The 19,338-nt window shown below is 47.3% G+C and overlaps 1 protein-coding gene across 1 annotated transcript in view; it reads right to left on the bottom strand.

Moving 5' to 3' along the window:
• Positions 1-520: 520 nt before the first annotated feature.
• Positions 521-19,338, bottom strand: part of c1qtnf6a (C1q and TNF related 6a) — a 51,757-nt gene continuing 32,939 nt past the window's right edge. The window contains exon 3 of the mRNA XM_084328827.1: positions 521-1,103. Within this exon, the coding sequence (XP_084184953.1) occupies positions 556-1,103 (548 nt within the window). The 3' untranslated portion in view covers positions 521-555. The remainder of the gene's footprint in view (positions 1,104-19,338) is intronic.

Here is a 19,338-nt window from a genome sequence, read left to right as displayed (position 1 = left end):
TAATTGTGATTTGTATACACACAACTATATTTATTGATAACGCGCTTAATTTGTTTATTTATACCAGGGTAGACTAAGACTCTTAGCTTATCTTAGATTCAGTGAACATGGGGCCAAGTGTGGGACCATCTGAATGTTTTTTTTTATACAAGCATCAAAGTGCCAGAACAGAATGAATGTGAATGGACCTGCGGGGGAAGCAACAGTTGTGATTGGAGGATCAAGAAAATAGAGCAGGGTTTGAGATAGGTCAATCATTGTATGTGGATCCAACCCTCTAGTCCAGTAGCCTCCATCAGTGGTTCTCTGCCCCCAAATTGTTGCACATGATTAGACTATTTGATAACATTTTGTCTCAGCCCCATCCTAGAAGATTTTTGTTGTTGGATATGATTTAGTGCAGAATTCCATTTTCCCATTCTCTCATCGGGCTCGACTTCTAGTCAATGAAGTCATAGAGAAATCAATCCCACGTCGAGAATGATCGGCCTACATCACACGCCTTCGCTCCTGTCCACCCCCCCCCCCCCCCCCCCCCCCCCCCCAGGTGGATCGTTATTCCACGCTGGGTTTGATGAGGTATCCGTTGAAGGTGATGTAGACGTCCACGTCATCGCTGTAGACGGCGTTCTCCCTCTCCCGCTTGTAGAGTCGGATCCACACCTCGTCGTCCCGCGTCAGCTCCAGCATCAGGCTCTGGCTCTGCATGATGGAGCGGTCGCTGGGCTGGGCGTACACGATGGCCCGCTCCGAGTCGTTGTGCATGATGTGCAGGTACGTCTCCTTGAAGTTCCAGGTGTGGATGTTGATGTTGAAGAAGTAGATGCCCGGGACGGAGCAGTAGAATTTGCCGTTGAACATGTTAAAGTGATCGTCCAGGTTGACGAAGACCGTGTCGAAGATGAGCGCCTGGTAGAGCTCCAGGCTGTGGAGGGATTTGCGGCGGCCGACGGAGAAGGCAGCATGCTGGGTCTTGCAGGGGTCCCCTGTTGGCCCTGCCTGGCCCTTGTCACCATTGGGGCCCGGGGGCCCGCTGGAGCCCGGAGAGCCTTCCTGTCCAGATTTGCCGGGAGTTCCCCGGTCACCGCGGTCCCCCTTGTCACCTGTGAACCATAATAAAAACATGTGCATGATATGAAAGAAATAATACCTTGAAACCTCCACTAATAGTCTGAGCTTTGCTTCAGAAGTGGAGAACTCTGGTCAAGTTATTTATTGTCCACCCCACCCCCCTCTGGTGTCTTCTAAAAGTCTGCTTCTCAGGAATTGAGACAACCTTTGACATTTCACAATGCATTGTGGTTAAGGTTTGAGTTTATTATAGTTTGGCTTGGTGAAGGAGTCATGAAACATTCCTACTTATGGGACAAAAATAGTATATAACATAAATAGTAAAGTAAAGTAAATAACATAATTGGAATTGTACATAGATATAAAGTTTCCAAAATATTTAGCTCAGGGGTGAATGAAATGAGCTCACTATGACTTGAGTTAGTTTAGCTGCTATGTTATACTTAGAAATAGAGTAGATTCGGAGCGGCTGGGTAGCGCAGTGGACTAAGCACTCGCCTACCACCGCAGAGACTCTGGGATTGAATCCAGCTGTCAGTGGTACCTCCGGCTTGGTCAGTCGTCCCTACTAACACAATTGGCAGTGTTAGCGGGTGGGAAGCCGGTGGGGTATGTGTCCTGGTCGTTGTAAACTGTGACTCCTACTGGTCGGTCGGGGCGCCTGTTCAGCAGGGAGGGGATCTGGGGGAAATAGCGTGAACCTCCGCACACGTTACGTTCTCCCAGTGAAACTCCTCGCTGTCAGGTGAAAAGAAGCGGCTGACGACTCCACATGTATCGGAGGAGGCATGTGGTAGTTCTACACCCTCCCCAGGCCGACAGTGGGGCAATGCGTGCAACGACCAGGAAGGGAATTAGCATAACGACTAAATTGGGATGGGTGAAAAATAAAGAAAGCACAAAAAATGTATATTTAAAATAGACTTGATTTAGTTTATCTGCTATGGCTATGGTATACTTATAAATACGTAGACTTGATTTAGTTTAGCTGCTATAGTATACTTAGAAATAGACTTGATTTAGTTTAACGGCGTGGGTGGGTCCTGGTCGTTGTAAACAGCGACTCCTACAGTTCGGTCGGGGCGCCTGCACAGCAAGGGAAGGATCTGGGAGAGGTAGTGTGACCTTCCACACGTTACACTCTCCCAGGGAGTCTGCGCTGCCAGGTGAAAAGAAGCGGTGGGCTGGCTACACATGTGTCGGAGGAAGCATGTGATAGTCTCCGCCCTCCCAGACCGACGGTAGGGGGTAGAGTGCGCAACGACCAGGAAGGGGATTGGGAATTGGCATAACGACTAACATTGGGAGGGGAGAAAAACGGAAAAAAAAGGGGGAAAAAGATAATAAAAAAGAAAAGAAATAGACTTGCTTTAGTTTAGCTGCTATGGTATACTTAGAGATAGGGAGGTTTTCCTGACCTCATGTAAGATGGCGAGAAACTCATTTAAGTCTAACATGTCTAACATGTCAATGATCATACACAGCAAAATAATCTCCATCTAAAGAAGCCTACAGTAAATTTCACTCAATTCATTATTATGTTTCAATACAAGTTGGAAATCAGCGAGAGAGAGAGAGAGATAGAGAGAGAGAGAGAGAGAGACCTCCAATCAGTGGTGTCACTGGGATGTCAAATCGGCGGCTGCTTCATAGACAATAAATGTGGCTCTGACTTATGAGACCATAACATTTTTGTGCGGAGCTCTTACACCCAAGATTCATGTTCAGACCTGTTAGCAATACTAGAATACAAACCTCATTTTGACGTGTGAATTCACATAAACATTTTATGGCCTCACAAAGTCAATGCCCCATGTATTGTCTCTTCAGGTAGCATCACAGATCTCTCCCCCTCTCTCTCTCTCTCTCTCTCTCTCTCTCTCTCTCTCTCTCTTTAGGACAGAGTAGGTTCACATGTCCTGACTAACTGTCCCGGGGGCACAGGAGCATCATAGTGTCTGTGAATTCTTAAAATGGGTGACATTCCTCTTTAAGATGGGGATTTGTTTGCAGTGTAAAATTCCACAGAAAGAACCTGGAACTGTGGGAGCTAGCTGGCACACCTGAACCGCCCATAATAAAGAACCTGGAACTGTTCTCCCTTATTCAGAAAACCCAGTGTGCTTTCCCCCCTGACCCAGTCACGCTCTGCATCTCACTCTGCCTCTCACTCTGCATCTCACTCTGCCTCTCACTCTGCCTCTCACTCTGCCTCTCACTCTGCCTCTCACTCTGCCTCTCACTCTGCCACTCACTCTGCATCGCGATGAAATAGAGCAGCTGTCAGCCCTGTGCAAGGATAACAACCTACAGCTGAACAAGCTAAAGACCCAGGAGATGATCGTGGACTACAGGAGGAAGAAGACCGACATACAGCCCCTGTATATCGACGGGGGATGTGTGGAGAGAGTCTCGGTCATCAAGTTCCTGGGTGTCCACCTGGAGGATGACCTGACCTGGAGAATCAACACCACGGCGATAGTGAAAAAGGCACAGCAGAGACTCTACTTCCTGAGAGTACTGAGAAACTACCACCTCAGACAAGACCTGCTTGTGTCTTTTTACCGCTGCTCCGTGGAAAGCATCCTCACCTACTGCATAAATGTGTGGTTCCTCAGCTGCACAGCCGCAGAGAGGAGGGCGCTCCAGAGGGTCGTCAACTCGGCCCAGAAGATTATCGGCTGCCCCCTCCCCTCACTGGAGGGATTATACAACTCCCGCTGCCTCAAAAAAGCAGTAAAAATACTGAAGGACCCACACCACCCGGGCAACAAGCACCTCGTGCGGCTGCGCTCGGGCAGGCGCTTCAGCGGCATGCCCACCCGGACTAACAGACTGATGTTTAGTTTTTATCCCAGGGCCATATGTGCACTAAACTCAGCTACATTTTAAAACAACAGTCTCCCCTGCACCCCCCCCCCCCCCGCACACGCACACACAACATTAGGGATAGTGCAATTATCTTTTACACCCCCCTGTTTATATTAATGTTATTTATGCCCCACCCCTGTTTTTATATTTAATACTGTGTTTAGGACTGTTTTTATTTTTTTACTAGTACCTAGGGTTGCATTTTTTTTATTTCGTTGTAACAACTGTAACAATGACAATAAAGATCTATTCTATTCTATTATTCTATTCTATGCATCTCACTGCCTCTCACTCTGCCTCTCCCTCTGCCTCTCGCTCTGCCTCTCGCTCTGCATCTCGCTCTGCCTCTCGCTCTGCCTCTCGCTCTGCCTCTCACTCTGCCTCTCCCTCTGCCTCTCGCTCTGCCTCTCGCTCTGCCTCTCGCTCTGCCTCTCACTCTGCCTCTCACTCTGCATCTCACTCTGCATCTCACTCTGCCTCTCACTCTGCCTCTCACTCTGCCTCTCACTCTGCCTCTCGCTCTGCATCTCGCTCTGCCTCTCGCTCTGCCTCTCGCTCTGCCTCTCGCTCTGCCTCTCGCTCTGCATCTCGCTCTGCACTCTGCCTCTCGCTCTGCCTCTCGCTCTGCATCTCACTCTGCATCTCACTCTGCATCTCACTCTGCATCTCACTCTGCATCTCGCTCTGCCTCTCGCTCTGCATCTCACTCTGCATCTCGCTCTGCCTCTCGCTCTGCATCTCACTCTGCCTCTCACTCTGCCTCTCACTCTGCCTCTCACTCTGCATCTCACTCTGCATCTCACTCTGCATCTCGCTCTGCATCTCGCTCTGCCTCTCGCTCTGCCTCTCGCTCTGCCTCTCGCTCTGCCTCTCGCTCTGCATCTCACTCTGCATCTCACTCTGCATCTCACTCTGCATCTCACTCTGCATCTCACTCTGCATCTCACTCTGCATCTCACTCTGCCTCTCGCTCTGCCTCTCGCTCTGCCTCTCGCTCTGCCTCTCGCTCTGCCTCTCGCTCTGCCTCTCACTCTGCATCTCGCTCTGCCTCTCGCTCTGCCTCTCCCTCTGCCTCTCCCTCTGCCTCTCACTCTGCATCTCACTCTGCATCTCCCTCTGCATCTCACTCTGCATCTCACTCTGCCTCTCGCTCTGCCTCTCGCTCTGCATCTCACTCTGCATCTCGCTCTGCCTCTCGCTCTGCCTCTCGCTCTGCCTCTCGCTCTGCCTCTCGCTCTGCATCTCGCTCTGCCTCTCGCTCTGCCTCTCGCTCTGCCTCTCGCTCTGCCTCTCGCTCTGCATCTCACTCTGCATCTCACTCTGCATCTCACTCTGCATCTCACTCTGCATCTCACTCTGCCTCTCGCTCTGCATCTCACTCTGCATCTCGCTCTGCATCTCGCTCTGCCTCTCGCTCTGCCTCTCGCTCTGCCTCTCGCTCTGCATCTCGCTCTGCCTCTCGCTCTGCATCTCACTCTGCATCTCGCTCTGCCTCTCGCTCTGCCTCTCGCTCTGCCTCTCGCTCTGCCTCTCGCTCTGCCTCTCCCTCTGCCTCTCGCTCTGCCTCTCGCTCTGCCTCTCCCTCTGCCTCTCCCTCTGCCTCTCACTCTGCCTCTCGCTCTGCCTTCACACATATACGCAGGTTGAGCATTAAGGCTGACGTAAGACAGCAGACTCTCACAGACTTGATCCAACTCACTACAGCCAGGCCCAATCCGTGATCCAACTCACTACAGCCAGGCCCAATCCATGATCCAACTCACTACAGCCAGGCCCAATCCGTGATCCAACTCACTACAGCCAGGCCCAATCCGTGATCCAACTCACTACAGCCAGGCCCAATCCATGATCCAACTCACTACAGCCAGGCCGTCAGTTGATTGAACAGCTTTCTGATACAAGGACTAACACAAGACAACAGATAAAATATCAGTTTTATTTTTTAATATGTGCTGTATTTTGTGAAAGGATTGTTAGGTTGGTAATGGAGTAAATCAGACCTACTGTATATTCTGCTTCAGAATGTGAATATATATAACTCCATATTTATATGGTAAAAACAAAACCATGGACTGGACCTTTGAAGAACCTGGGGCCTTTATGGTAAAGAGTGGGGGTTCCCCGACATTCCTGATTCGACATCAGTGAGAAGCTGGCCTGGGAGTGGAGAGTGCACACCGGCCATGTGGTAAAAAAGGCCCAGCAATGCCTCTACCACCACAGGAGACAAATAGGAGGAGACATGGGGCCACACATCCTGAGGGCCTTCTACAGAGGCACCACGGAGAGCATACTGATGGGATGCACCACCTCATGGTTTGGAAACACCAACCAGAACAACCGCCAAGCACTGGAGAGAGTAGTGCGAACTGCCTAAAAGATCTGCAGATGCAAACTACCCACCATAGACAGTATTCACAGAGCGGTGCCTCAGCAAGGCACACAGGATCCTGAGAGACCCCAGCCACCCAAACCACCAACTGTTTGAGCTCATGCCGTCTGGCAGATGTACTGCAGTCTCAGGTCCACGTCCAAGAGAACACTGAACAGCTACTTCCACCCGGCAAACAGACCACTGACGGATATACTCTAAACTATCACATGAGCATACACACAAAATCACTGTAAGTGACTTACAAACCACACAAGCACACTTATTACACACAGTCACACACACTGCTGCCAACTATTGTATCGTTTGTATAGATATAATATACGTTGTGTATGTCTAATTTATATTTATAGTTATAGTTTTTATATATATTGTGTATTATGTTTACAAATCTACTATGGTTGAGGAGCTGGGAAAAACAAGCATCTCACGTCAATGTATGTACATTTAAAAAAAGATGTGACAATAAAATAATCTCAATCTCAATCTGAAATGTTAAGGTAGGCATGCAAGTCATACACTTGGATATTATTGCCCCCCCCCCCCTCTAGTTATATCAGATCAGTGTGTGGAGGTGTGGTTACAGCCTACAGGTTATATTATATACTTAGGCTAGTGATGATGATGGATCTTTCAAGGAGGCTGAGCAGTTTGGAAAATAGGTTACTACTGCAGTCTGAGCTTTTATTGGCTATGTGATTCCAGCAGTATCATCTGTACCGTTTCCTATACATTGTGTTTGAAAATACAGCTATTACCATGTTGGCATGTTCCTTTCATCTGTGGCTTTATTATTTAGGTTCTGTTCATTTGGATTGTGGATATAGTCGTTTTATGTGAGTTTATGCAAAGGAATGTATGCAAAGTGAAAAATAAGGGAGAGAGAGAGAGAGAGAGAGAGAGAGAGAGAGAGAGAGAGAGAGAGAGAGAGAGAGAGAGAAGAGAGAGAGAGAGAATGGCAGAAGGTTCAGTTTGTTTGTATACCATGAGGCTTCCTCCCAAACAGAGTTCTTCTCAGTGGGGGGAGAACATCATTATCAGTTGTAACTCAGATATCAAAGAGAGCAGTAGCACTGTGAGGTTCACGCACTGTCCGGCATCATCTTAGACCGATGATGGATCGTTGTCAGGGTACAGAAAGCTTCTCAGGGAGGGCGGCTAGGTGGCACAGTGGGCAAGGCGCTCGCCACCAACGCAGGAGATGCTGGGTTCGAGCCCAGCTCTCGGCGTTGCTACCAGCTTGGCTGGTCGTTCATACTAATACAATTGGCGGTATTAGGGGGTGGGAAGCTGGTGGGTGGGCGTTGTGGACAGCGACTCCTACAGGTCGGTTGGTGCGCCTGCGCAGTAGAATCAGGAAGCAGCGGGGGCGGCGTGTCCCTCCCATGCAGACCCTCGCCGCTGAGAGGTTGCGCTGTGCAGGTGAAAAGATGTGACGGCTGCCTCCTCGTGTACCGGAGGGGACACGTGATGTAAGGCTTCGTCCACATTGCAGCCGGCTTGTGGGAGGCATGGCCTAACAGCGTTCGAGACAGGGGAGGGTAGAATTGGACAATACGAAATTGGGGAAGGGAGAAAAATAGAAAATAAGGAGAAAAAGTAGATACAAAAAAAAATAAAGCTTCCCAGGGCATCTGGAGAACAGAGCTTGACCTGCAGAACAGAGCTTGACCTGGAGAACAGAGCTTGACCTGGAGAACAGAGCTTGACCTGCAGAACAGAGCTTGACCTGCAGAACAGAGCTTGACCTGCAGAACAGAGCTTGACCTGCAGAACAGAGCTTGACCTGGAGAACAGAGCTTGACCTGGAGAACAGACCTGTACTCTTCAAACACCACTCTGTTTCAGTGGGGAATGCTGGTGTTCTGTTTCCAACACGGAAGGGTATTCCTACGTGTGTGAATCAATCAACAAACCAGACTGTGTTGATCTACTGTGTGTCATGGTCTGGGACACCTGTCCCTCTCTCCATTTTCCACGTCCCCCAGGCCATGGACTGCCCCTTTCTCTCTCACACACACACACACACACACACACACACACACACACACACACACACAAGCACACGCACACACACACACTCCTCTGCCTCTCTCTTGGCCACTTCTCCCAGGACATGGACTGTTAAATATATTATTATTATGTGCGCCCTTGCTCATTTGTGTTCTACAGAGGGCGATGTAGTAAATCCAGTGTGTGACGTCACTGACGTTTCCTTTCCATTCCTGTTCCGGTCTATTATTTGTCAATGATTGTTGTTGATATATATAGCTGCACTACGACCGCATCTCGCCCCGCCTGAGAAATAAATATGCCTACGAGGCTAAAGATGATCAATGAGTCAATTGAGTTCCATTCAATCGCCACCGCAACGCACTCCGTTTAACAGGTTATGGGCCCAGGAATGCCAGTCTAGAGCGACAAGGTGAATAGAATAATATACTAACTAAACCGGGAATGAAGACGGTACCGGGAGATTTCCGTGAACAGTGAAGACACGTCACGGAGTTTCTACAAGCCGCAACCGAACGTTTGGATATAGTAAACTCTGAAGAAACGTGAAAATGGCTGTAGCAGGAACAATACACCAGCAGATTATATTCGATGGAAAAGAAGATAGATATGATCTGTGGGAGATGAGATTCCTTAGCCGTTTACACATTCTGAAGCTAAAAGACACGATTTTGCGAGCGCCCATTGGTGAAGCTGCATTAGCTGCAGACGCAGCGAGGAATGCAGACTGTTACGCCCAATTAGTGAATGCGCTAGACGATAAGAGCCTTTCATTGATAAGACATGATGCGGCCGATGATGGGAGGAAAGCCCTGCAATTATTGAGGGAGCATTATTCGGGAAAAAGCAAGCCCAGGATTCTAAACCTGTACACATCATTGACCACCATACAAATGGATGACAATGAGACTGTGACTGATTACATGATAAGGTCTGAGAATATAATTTCAGCTCTTCGTGATGCAGGAGAGAACATGAGTGATGGGCTGCTTGTAGCCACTATTCTGAATGGATTACCAGACTCATTTAGGCCACTAGCTGTCCATGTAACACAGAATGAGGACAATGTTACATTCAAAGACTTCAAGAGAAGACTAAGAGTCTATGAAGAGTCTGAGAAAATGAGGACAACTGGCACTGCATATACGGACAGTGTGATGAAGACTAGCACAAGGCAAAGCAAACAAGGCACCAAGACATATAGGAAGGATGGGGAAGCCACTCTGACATGTTACAGTCGGTCGCATTTTACGTAGCTCCCGTAACCAACGCAACAGAGCAACAACAACAAAGTACTTTGCGCATTTTCTACTTTCCCTCCTGTGGATTATGGATTTGTACCTGAATTCACAACTCAAGCAGCAACTCCAGACAGAAGTGGAGGATAGCGAAAACGTAAAACAGCAGTCCCATTGCGACTTCTATTTGTTAACGGGCTCGGAGAGGAAACATCCTGCCTTCGGAGCCACGACCATCCACACAGTACTTACTGCAAATCCGGAACGAAAGAAATTACCCCCGGCAGGCAAGTGTAATAAGAGATCAATGTTTTTATTATACCTGCTCATGTCGGGTGACATTCATCAGAACCCTGGTCCCGTAATGACACGGAACCAGAGACTACAGTCAAATCTGCTGATCCAAGAAGCAGCAGCCAGCACAACAGATCAACGGCTACCCACACATACTGCGGCTAACGACATGATCAACGGCAACATTCCTCCTCTGCCACCCCTGCAAAAGAACCCACGAGAGGCCACAGCGAGAGGGAAGGAACCGGGGTTCACAACCGAGGCGCCCAGCACGTCGCGGGGACAAAACAGCGAGGCATCGCTCCTCACACCGGCGCCGGAGATCAACAGCATCCACGCAATTGACGCTTCAGCCAGCAGTTGCACCAGCCGACCAGCAAGCGGCGACATACCCTCACAGAAGCCCCAGCGGACTCGGCGAGTGGCTAAAGGAAGAGCGGCGCGGGACATCGAGACCACCAAGGACCCGACGGTTAGCTTGGCTGGCCCCGCCAAGGCCGCCATGCCAGCAAGTCTACCCGGGCCGAGGCCAGGACAAAAGGCACCCCCCCTCCCCCACAATGGAGTACAATCAGACATATCTGTAATCAACCAGCCCCCCCCCCCCACATCGCGGGCTTTCACACAAAGGAATACAGACACCAGCAAAGGACAAAGCATCACCCCTCCCCCCCCTCCCCACCCACGGCACAAACAGCAACAACGCCCCCCCTCCCCCCACCACAGGACAGGACACAATGGAACAGAGTTACCTCAACTGTGACGACATCAAACTTATTACAAGCAAAAATGGACTTCACATATTTCATCTGAATACAAATAGCCTGAGACCGAAACTGGCTGAAATCAAACAGTTGTTTTTAAACGGTAAGGCTAACATATTGTGTTTCACAGAAACAAAATTAGACTCATCTGTACAGGATCCAGAGATTGAAATTGAAAACTACTCAATAGTCAGGAGGGATAGGAACCAGTATGGAGGTGGCGTCTGTGTGTATATACACAAGGATACCAAATACATCAACCGTACTGACCTTAACCATGATGAAATTGAAACTGTTTGGATTGAAATCTTATTAGACAGGGCGAAACCGGTACTAGTAGGCACAATCTATAGACCACCAGAACAGAGTGGGTTTTATGACACACTTGATGGGTGTTTAGCTGGGGTGGAGGGGGTAGAAAAAATTCTTATTGGGGACTGGAACACGGATATGCTGCGTAAATCAGCACCCGTCTTCAAGGCCTTCAGTAGATTTTCTGACCTGCACGGTTTCAGCCAGCTAATCACACAACCCACAAGGGTATGCGATTCGACACAAACCACCATTGACCTCATTTTGACCTCTGACAAGTCCATGATCTCCAGTAAAGGGGTGATAGCATGCGGGTTAAGTGATCATTATATGATTTTCTGTACCCGCAAAAAGCTAAAACAGAAGGCCGGCTGTCACAAAACAGTCACATCTAGAGACCTCAAAACTTACTCTAGAGAGGCCTTTAACCTAGAACTGGGGAGCTTGGACTGGTCAGATGAGCTCAGTGGTACACAGGTTGAAGAAACATGGCTTGGATTCAAAACCAAATTCACAGCAATACTCAACAACATGGCACCGATAAGAACCACCAGGGTTAAAAATCGCGCTGAGGCATGGATGCACACTGAAATACTGGCCGCTATGAAAACCAGAGACAAAAAATGCTCTGAACTTCATAAAAGTCAGACAAAGCTTTCCAAAAGCTCAAACAGTGAACTCCAAGCCCACGTGGTTGAACTAAAAATCCAAAGAAACAGACTAAGAAATGACGTAAACACCATGATCAGAACCGCAAAAAGAAATTTCATCAACGACAAAACTGAGGAAAACAAAAACAAACCCCGCGAACTTTGGAAATTACTCAATAATCAACTAGGCTGCAGTAAAAAACTTAAAACCAGATTCTCAAACATAAACATAAAGACGGACAACACGCTCATCACAGACAAGCTGGATGTAGCCAATTACTTAAACATCTTCTTCACAAACATAGCCACAACACTGGTAAACAAACTACCCTCCCACTCAGGGCATTATGGGGTAGAACACATAGTAGCATACTACAAAAACCTAGGGGTCCACAAAGACGACTTCAAACTTGAAATGGTAACAACCGATGAGGTACTCAAAAAATTGAGCGCCCTCCAACCTAACAAGGCCACTGGCCATGACAACATCCCCTCCAAATTCCTCAGAGACGCAGCAGCCGCCATCACCCCAGTCATCACACACATAATAAACCTCTCTATAAAACAGGGGCACGTCCCCAAGGACTTCAAAATTGCGAGAGTGACCCCTCTACACAAAAAGGGCAGCAAATTAGACCCAGGCAACTACCGCCCTGTTTCTATTCTTACCTCCATCTCGAAAGTCATGGAGAAAATAGTCTACGAACAGGTCGAAAAGTACCTGGCGGAAAAAAACCTAATCTACGAATTCCAATCTGGCTTCAGAACGTCCCACTCCACTGACACATGCCTCCTCTATTTGAACGACCACATCAAACAAGAGGTGGACGCTGGCAAATACTGCGGCATGGTCATCCTGGACCTACAAAAGGCCTTCGACACTGTCAATCACTCCATTCTAATGGACAAGCTAAAAGCAATTGGTTTTGATAGCCTATCAGTGAGCTGGATGCAATCCTACCTGGAGGGGAGAGAACAGATGGTAGAGGTAAACGGTACTCTATCCCCCCCCCCTCACAGTGAGCTGTGGTGTTCCACAAGGAAGCATACTAGGACCGCTACTCTTCCTAATTTATGCAAATGACATGTCGTCAGCCTGTGACTGCAACTTGTTCCTGTTTGCGGACGACTCAGCCCTGCTGGTCTCTGACAAGAACAAATTGCAGGTTGAAAAAACCCTCAGCACGGAACTAGGCAAAATCTGCATATGGCTCGCTGATAACAAACTATCATTACACATGGGCAAAACAGAGTCCATTCTCTTCGGTTCAAATAACAAACTCAGCAAGACCGACGGCTTCTCAGTTACAGTGGGTGACAATATTGTCACAAGGAAAGACGAAATTACCTACCTGGGTTCCATCCTAGAGGCAAATCTTTCCTGTGACAAAATGGCATCCAATGTAATAAAAAAAGTCAACCAACGAACTAGATTCTTGTACCGGATCTCCTCTCTGGTAAACAAGAATACCCTGAGGACTCTGGCAGGAGCACTCATTCAAGGGTACTATGACTATGCGTGCACCTCATGGTACCAAAGCACCTCAAAGGCGCTTAAAACAAAATTACAAACATCACAAAACAAACTGGTCAGACTACTACTTGACCTGAACCCCAGAACCCACCTCACCCCTGCCCACTTTGCCAACCTAGGATGGCTTAGAGTAGACGACAGAGTACAGCAACTTGCAATGGGCCTGGTCTACAAGATACACTATACGACCGGGGTGCCCATGTACATGTCAAAATACTTCCCAAAGGTCAGTGAATACCACAACCACTACACCAGAGGAAGCTCAACAAATCATGTTAAACCCAGATTCGGCTCAAACAAGGGACTAAACACGTTTCGCAATTATGCCACAACAATGTGGAACGCCCTACCCAAAGCTGTAAAGGAATGTGAATCCCTGCCCACATTCAAAACCGCCCTTAAAGAGCACCTACGGGAGGCTGCAATTCGAAACTGGCCACCGTAAATGCCCAAAACCCCCACCACCTCCTAATAGACAGTCTCCTCCCCACCGCATGTATATATTCCCTCCCCGCCGTATGTATATTCCCCTCCCACCCACCCACCCCCTCCTAATGTACAGTCCCCTCCCCATCATATGTATATACTCTGTCAGGATCTAGGGGTAACAGTACTGTATATTTGAATACCGCCTATGTCACAAATGTATCAGTACTAAATACCTATATGTCCCTATGCCATAAATGTCATGTATGTTATGTATGTCATAAATGTCTATATGAATTGAAAATGGGGGACCCTGATGGAAACAAGACAAACGTCTTTCTCAGGTCTGCATCCCCTTAACAATTGTATGTATTGAGCCGTACTGTATTGTACCCATTCTGCAATCTGTTAAATAAAGTTTTCATTCATTCATTCATTCATTCATTAATTTCATTCATTCACAGGTGTGGAGAAAGAGGACACACCCGAAACAGGTGCACCCGAAAAGTGTGGTGCAGTCACTGCAAGAGCAACACACACACAGAGTCCCTGTGCAGGAAAAAGGGAAAAGAAGGAGCAAGAAAGGTCGCAGAGGTGGACACCGACGACGACGATCAATGCTTCATGGCCAAGCATGCAAACAACGAGAGGCCGTCAGCCAGCGTGAAGAAAAAGGGGATCATGGTGGACGCCGGAGCGACATCCCACATCGTGAATGATATTGCCAAGTTCAAGAGCTTTGACAACACATTCCAGCCTGACACCCACTCAATGGAGCTGGCAGATGGGACCAAGTGCAGCGGGTTGGCACAACGCAGAGGAACGGCGCTGATCTACCTACTAGACAACGAGGGACGGCAACAAAGAGCACAGCTACAGGATGCACTGTATATGCCGATGTATCCACATGACATATTCTCAGTGGCAAGAGCAACCAATGCAGGAGCAACGGTGACTTTCAAAAAGGGGGACAGCCACATGATCGCCAAGAAGGGCAACAGGTTTGACCTCCATGAAAGTGGTAATCTGTTTTATTTGCCAACTGTTCAGAAAAGATTTGATACATGCAATATATGTCATGACATGCAAACTTGGCATGAAATATTGGGTCATTGCAATTATGAGGATGTACAAAAGTTACTGGGTGTGGTAAAAGGTATGGAGATAAGAGGCAGTGCAGTCAAGCCAGCACAGCTGTGTGAAATATGTACAAAAGGTAAATTCACCCAGACAAGGAATAGGGAGCCGGACAGAAAGGCTACAGAACCTTTACAGATGGTCCACACTGATTTAGCCGGTCCCATGAGAACCCCAAGCTTAGAAGGTCATAAGTATGCACAGTCTTTTACAGACGACTACTCGGGTGCCATGACTGTGTATTTTCTCAAATCCAAAAGTGATGCAGTACACGCCACAGAGAGGTACTTGGCAGACTCAGCCCCTTATGGAAAAGTGAAATATTTACGATCTGATAATGGAGGTGAATTTACAAGCAAGGAATTCAAAGCACTGTTAACCAAAAATAGGATTAAGCATGAGACATCTGCACCCTATTCACCTCACCAAAATGGCACAGCAGAGAGAGGTTGGCGAACCCTCTATGAAATGGGCAGGTGTATGCTGTTAGACAGTAAGTTGCCAGACAAGCTGTGGAGTTATGCTGTACAGACGGCAGCCTATGTGAGAAACAGGTGCTACGGTAGACGCACAAAGAAGACACCATATGAGATGCTCACAGGCAAGAAACCAAACATGTCCAAACTTCAGAAATTCGGCTCTGTATGTTTTGCCTACACACACGAGAAAGGGAAGTTAGATCCCAGATGTGAGCAGGGTCTTTTTATTGGCTATGACAAAAACAGCCCAGCTTATCTTGTGTACTATCCAGACACAGAGAAGGTCAGAAAACACAGGTTAGTGAAGTTCACAAATGAGACAGCCAAAGAAAAAGAAACACAGACACATGGATCACACATTGAATATCAGGACAGAGATGCACAGTTACACCCCAGGATCCTTGAAAATGAGGGAAATGATGATGAAAAAATGGAAAATGCATCAGGTCAAAGTGTTCAAAGTGATGTTTCTGAGGCTAAATGTGAACAGCCTAGCACTGAGTGTCAGGGTAGAAGGTACCCACCTAGAGTTAGGAGAAAGCCAGTGTACCTTCAGGATTATGTGACTGAGGATACAGCAGACAGACTGGTAACATGTGTAGACTCTTGTTATAGAGCAGTTTGTGACATACCACAAAATTACCAGGATGCCATAAGCTCAACCAAGTCACATCTGTGGGTAGACGCAATGAATGATGAAATACAGTCACTGAAAGAGAATGACACATTCAAGATCACCCAGTTGCCACCAGGCAAAAAGGCAGTGGGGGCGAGGTGGGTCTATGCTCTCAAGAGTAATACTGATGGATCAGACAAATGTAAAGCAAGATTTGTGGCAAAAGGTTACAGCCAAAAGCAAGGTATTGACTACGAGGAAACATTCTCACCTACAGTTGACATGACAACGGTTAGAGTGGTCATGCAAAAGGCAGTGCAGGAAGATGTATTTTTACATCAATTGGATGTCAAAACTGCATACCTGCATGCACCAATTGATCGTGAGGTCTATGTGGAACAACCTGAAGGTTATGAGATAAAGTCAGAAACAGGAGAAAAGCTAGTATGCAAATTACAGAAATCCCTATACGGTCTAAAGCAGTCAGGCAGAAACTGGAATGCTCTGTTACATGCATATCTCACTGAGAATGGTTTTGAACAAAATCCTGCTGATAACTGCCAATACACAAGGGAAAAACAAAATGAAAAAGTGATTCTAATTGTATTTGTTGATGATTTAATCATTGCTGGTAACAATGAGGAGGTTGTGAAAGGTGTCAAAATGATGCTTGCTGAGAGGTTTAAAATGAAGGATCTGGGAAAATTAAAACATTTTCTAGGGATAGATTTTAACCAGTCAGAGGGTCAAGTCACAATGTCACAACAGAGGTATGTGAACAAAATCCTCTCCAGATTTGGAATGCAAGAGTGTAGGTCCAGAGAGACCCCATGTGAATCAAAACTTGAATACACAGAAAATGCAGAAAAATTTGGAGACCCGAGGATGTATAGAGAGGCAGTGGGAAGTTTGATCTATTTGGCTACATGCACTAGACCAGATTTAAGTTTTGTAGTCAGTAAACTTTCCTAGCATCTTTCTGAACCAAGTGAAGAGCATTGGAACACTGTAAAACATGTGTTCAGGTATCTTAAGGTATCTTAACAGACCGTGGCTTATGTTTTAAAAAGAATGATACAGGTGAACTAGGCCTAATAGTCCACAGTGATGCTGACTGGGCATCAGATGTTGTAGACAGACGTAGTACCACAGGGTACTGTGCCAGTCTAAGTGGGAGAAGCTCTCTCATTTCATGGAAGAGTAGAAGACAACCAACAGTTGCACTTTCTACCTGCGAGGCAGAATACATGGCCTTAGCATCAGCCATACAGGAGTGTATGTATTTGCAACAGCTACTCAAGGGTATTGATGGATGTCAGTATGCACAAACCAAGGTTTATGATGATAACCAAGGAGCTATTGCACTAGCCAGGAATCCTGTAAACAGGCAAAGATGTAAACATATTGATATAAAATATCACTTCATAAGAGAAACTGTGAATAGTGGGAGGATATGTTTGGAATATTGTCCTACTGACAACATGATTGCTGATGTGATGACAAAACCAGCCACTAAGCTACAACTGAAGAAGTTTGCTCAGTATTTGTTTGGCACTTAGTTAGAGTGAAAGAAAAGCATGGATGTGCCAATATGTTTTTTTTTAGTTGTTGTTTATTTTGTATTGAAGGCCAAAGAGGGAGAATATATATATATATATTTTTGTTTTGTACCACAATAAGCTAAGTTCGAGTGGGGGTGTTAAATATATTTTTATTATGTGCGCCCTTGCTCATTTGTGTTCTACAGAGGGCGATGTAGTAAATCCAGTATGTGACGTCACTGACGTTTCCTTTCCATTCCTGTTCCGGTCTATTATTTGTCAATGATTGTTGTTGATATAGCGGCACTACGACCGCATCTCGCCCCGCCTGAGAAATAAATATGCCTACGAGGCTAAAGATGATCAATGAGTCAATTGAGTTCCATTCAATCGCCACCGCAACGCACTCCGTTTAACATGGACTTCTCTCCCCCTTTTTGCCATGGACATTTGTTCCCCCGCTTTCTCTCTATCTCTCTCTCTCTGTTATCCCTGCTCTCCCTGGCCTCGTTTCTCTCTCTTCTCTCTCTTCTCTCTCCTCTCCCTTTCTCTCTCTCTGTTCTCCCTGCTCTCCCTGGCCTCGTTGCTCTCTCCTCTCCCTTTCTCTCTCTCTGTTCTCCCTGCTCTCCCTGGCCTCGTTGCTCTCTCCTCTCCCTTTCTCTCTCTCTCTGTTCTCCCTGCTCTCCCTTTCTCTCTCACTCTCCCTCCCGTTCACGTTCCCCCATTTAGTTCAGTTGTTTAGCTGCTCCATGTATTAAGCGTCTCTTGTCTAGGTTTAGTGTTTCCATGTTTCTCTTGTCTTGGTTCAGTTATTTGTATTATGTTTTGTGTTACTTTCTAGATCATGTCGTTCTATATGTTCACTGTCTAGGTTCCCTAATTCTTTGTCGTCTGAGTCTTCCTCAGCCACGTCTTGTTGTAATCAGCCCAGGTTGTTCCCATTTGTAATCCTTCCCATGTGTCTCCATGTTTGCTCCCTCTGTTCAGTCCTTGTGGTGTCATTGTTCACTGTCAGATTTCACACTAAGTTATTTTCCCCTGCGTGTTTAGCTCCTGCAGGCGTTTTGTCTTTGGTTAGTCAGCACGGCTGTCAGCCTTGGTTTTTTCCCTGCCTGCTATAAGTCAATAAATATACACTGGGTTGGGTTTCATCTGCCTGTGCCTCTGCCTGTTGGTCCTGCGTTTTGGGTTCTCCACTACACCAACCATGACACTGACAGGACCTCTTTGGCGTGAAATCTACATCCTATGCAGTGTCCTGCGGTCTGGTTGGGATGTGGTGATCTTTCTGACCAGGAGAACAGAGAAGACATGACTTAAAAGAACATGCCAACATTTTGGGAAATTAGCTTATCATCTTCTCCAGAGAGAGACAAGAAGATAGATACCAGTTTCCTCTCTGCATGTGCGTTCATTAGAAAGCTATCTGGCTAGGGCGGTTAGGTGGCCGAGCGGAGATTGCGTTCGTCACCAGCCCCGGAGCTGTGAGCTGGATTCGCCTGTTCGAATCCAGCTCACAGCTCCGGGGTTGTCACCAGCTTGGCTGGCCTTCTGCACTAATACAATTGGCTGTATTAGAGGGTGGGAGAAGCTGGCGGGGTGGGTCCGGGTCGTTGTAAACAGCGACTCCTACAGTTCGGTCGGGGCGCCTGCTAAGCGCGGATTGGACTTGAGGGGGATAGTGTGGTCCTCCCACACGCTACGCCCTCTCAATGAGAATCCGCGCTGCCAGGTGAAAAGAAGCGGTGATTGGCTGGACGTGTGTCGGAGGAAGCACGTGGTAGCCTCCACTCTCCCAGATGATCTGACTGTGGGGGGTAAGTGCGCAGCGACCAGGAAGGGACTGGGAATTGGCATACGACTAACATTGGGATGGGAGAAAATCGGAGGAAAATGGAGGGGGAAAAAGACCAAAAAATAAAAATAAAAAAAAAAGCTATCTGGCTGCATGTTAGCCTAGCTTAGCACCATGAATGGAAGCGGATATGACCGGTTAGCCT

Source organism: Notolepis coatsorum (genome assembly GCF_963971535.1).
Source record: "Notolepis coatsorum genome assembly, chromosome: 14".
Lineage (NCBI taxonomy): Eukaryota > Metazoa > Chordata > Actinopteri > Aulopiformes > Paralepididae > Notolepis > Notolepis coatsorum.
This window is presented reverse-complemented; position numbering and strand designations above follow the sequence as displayed.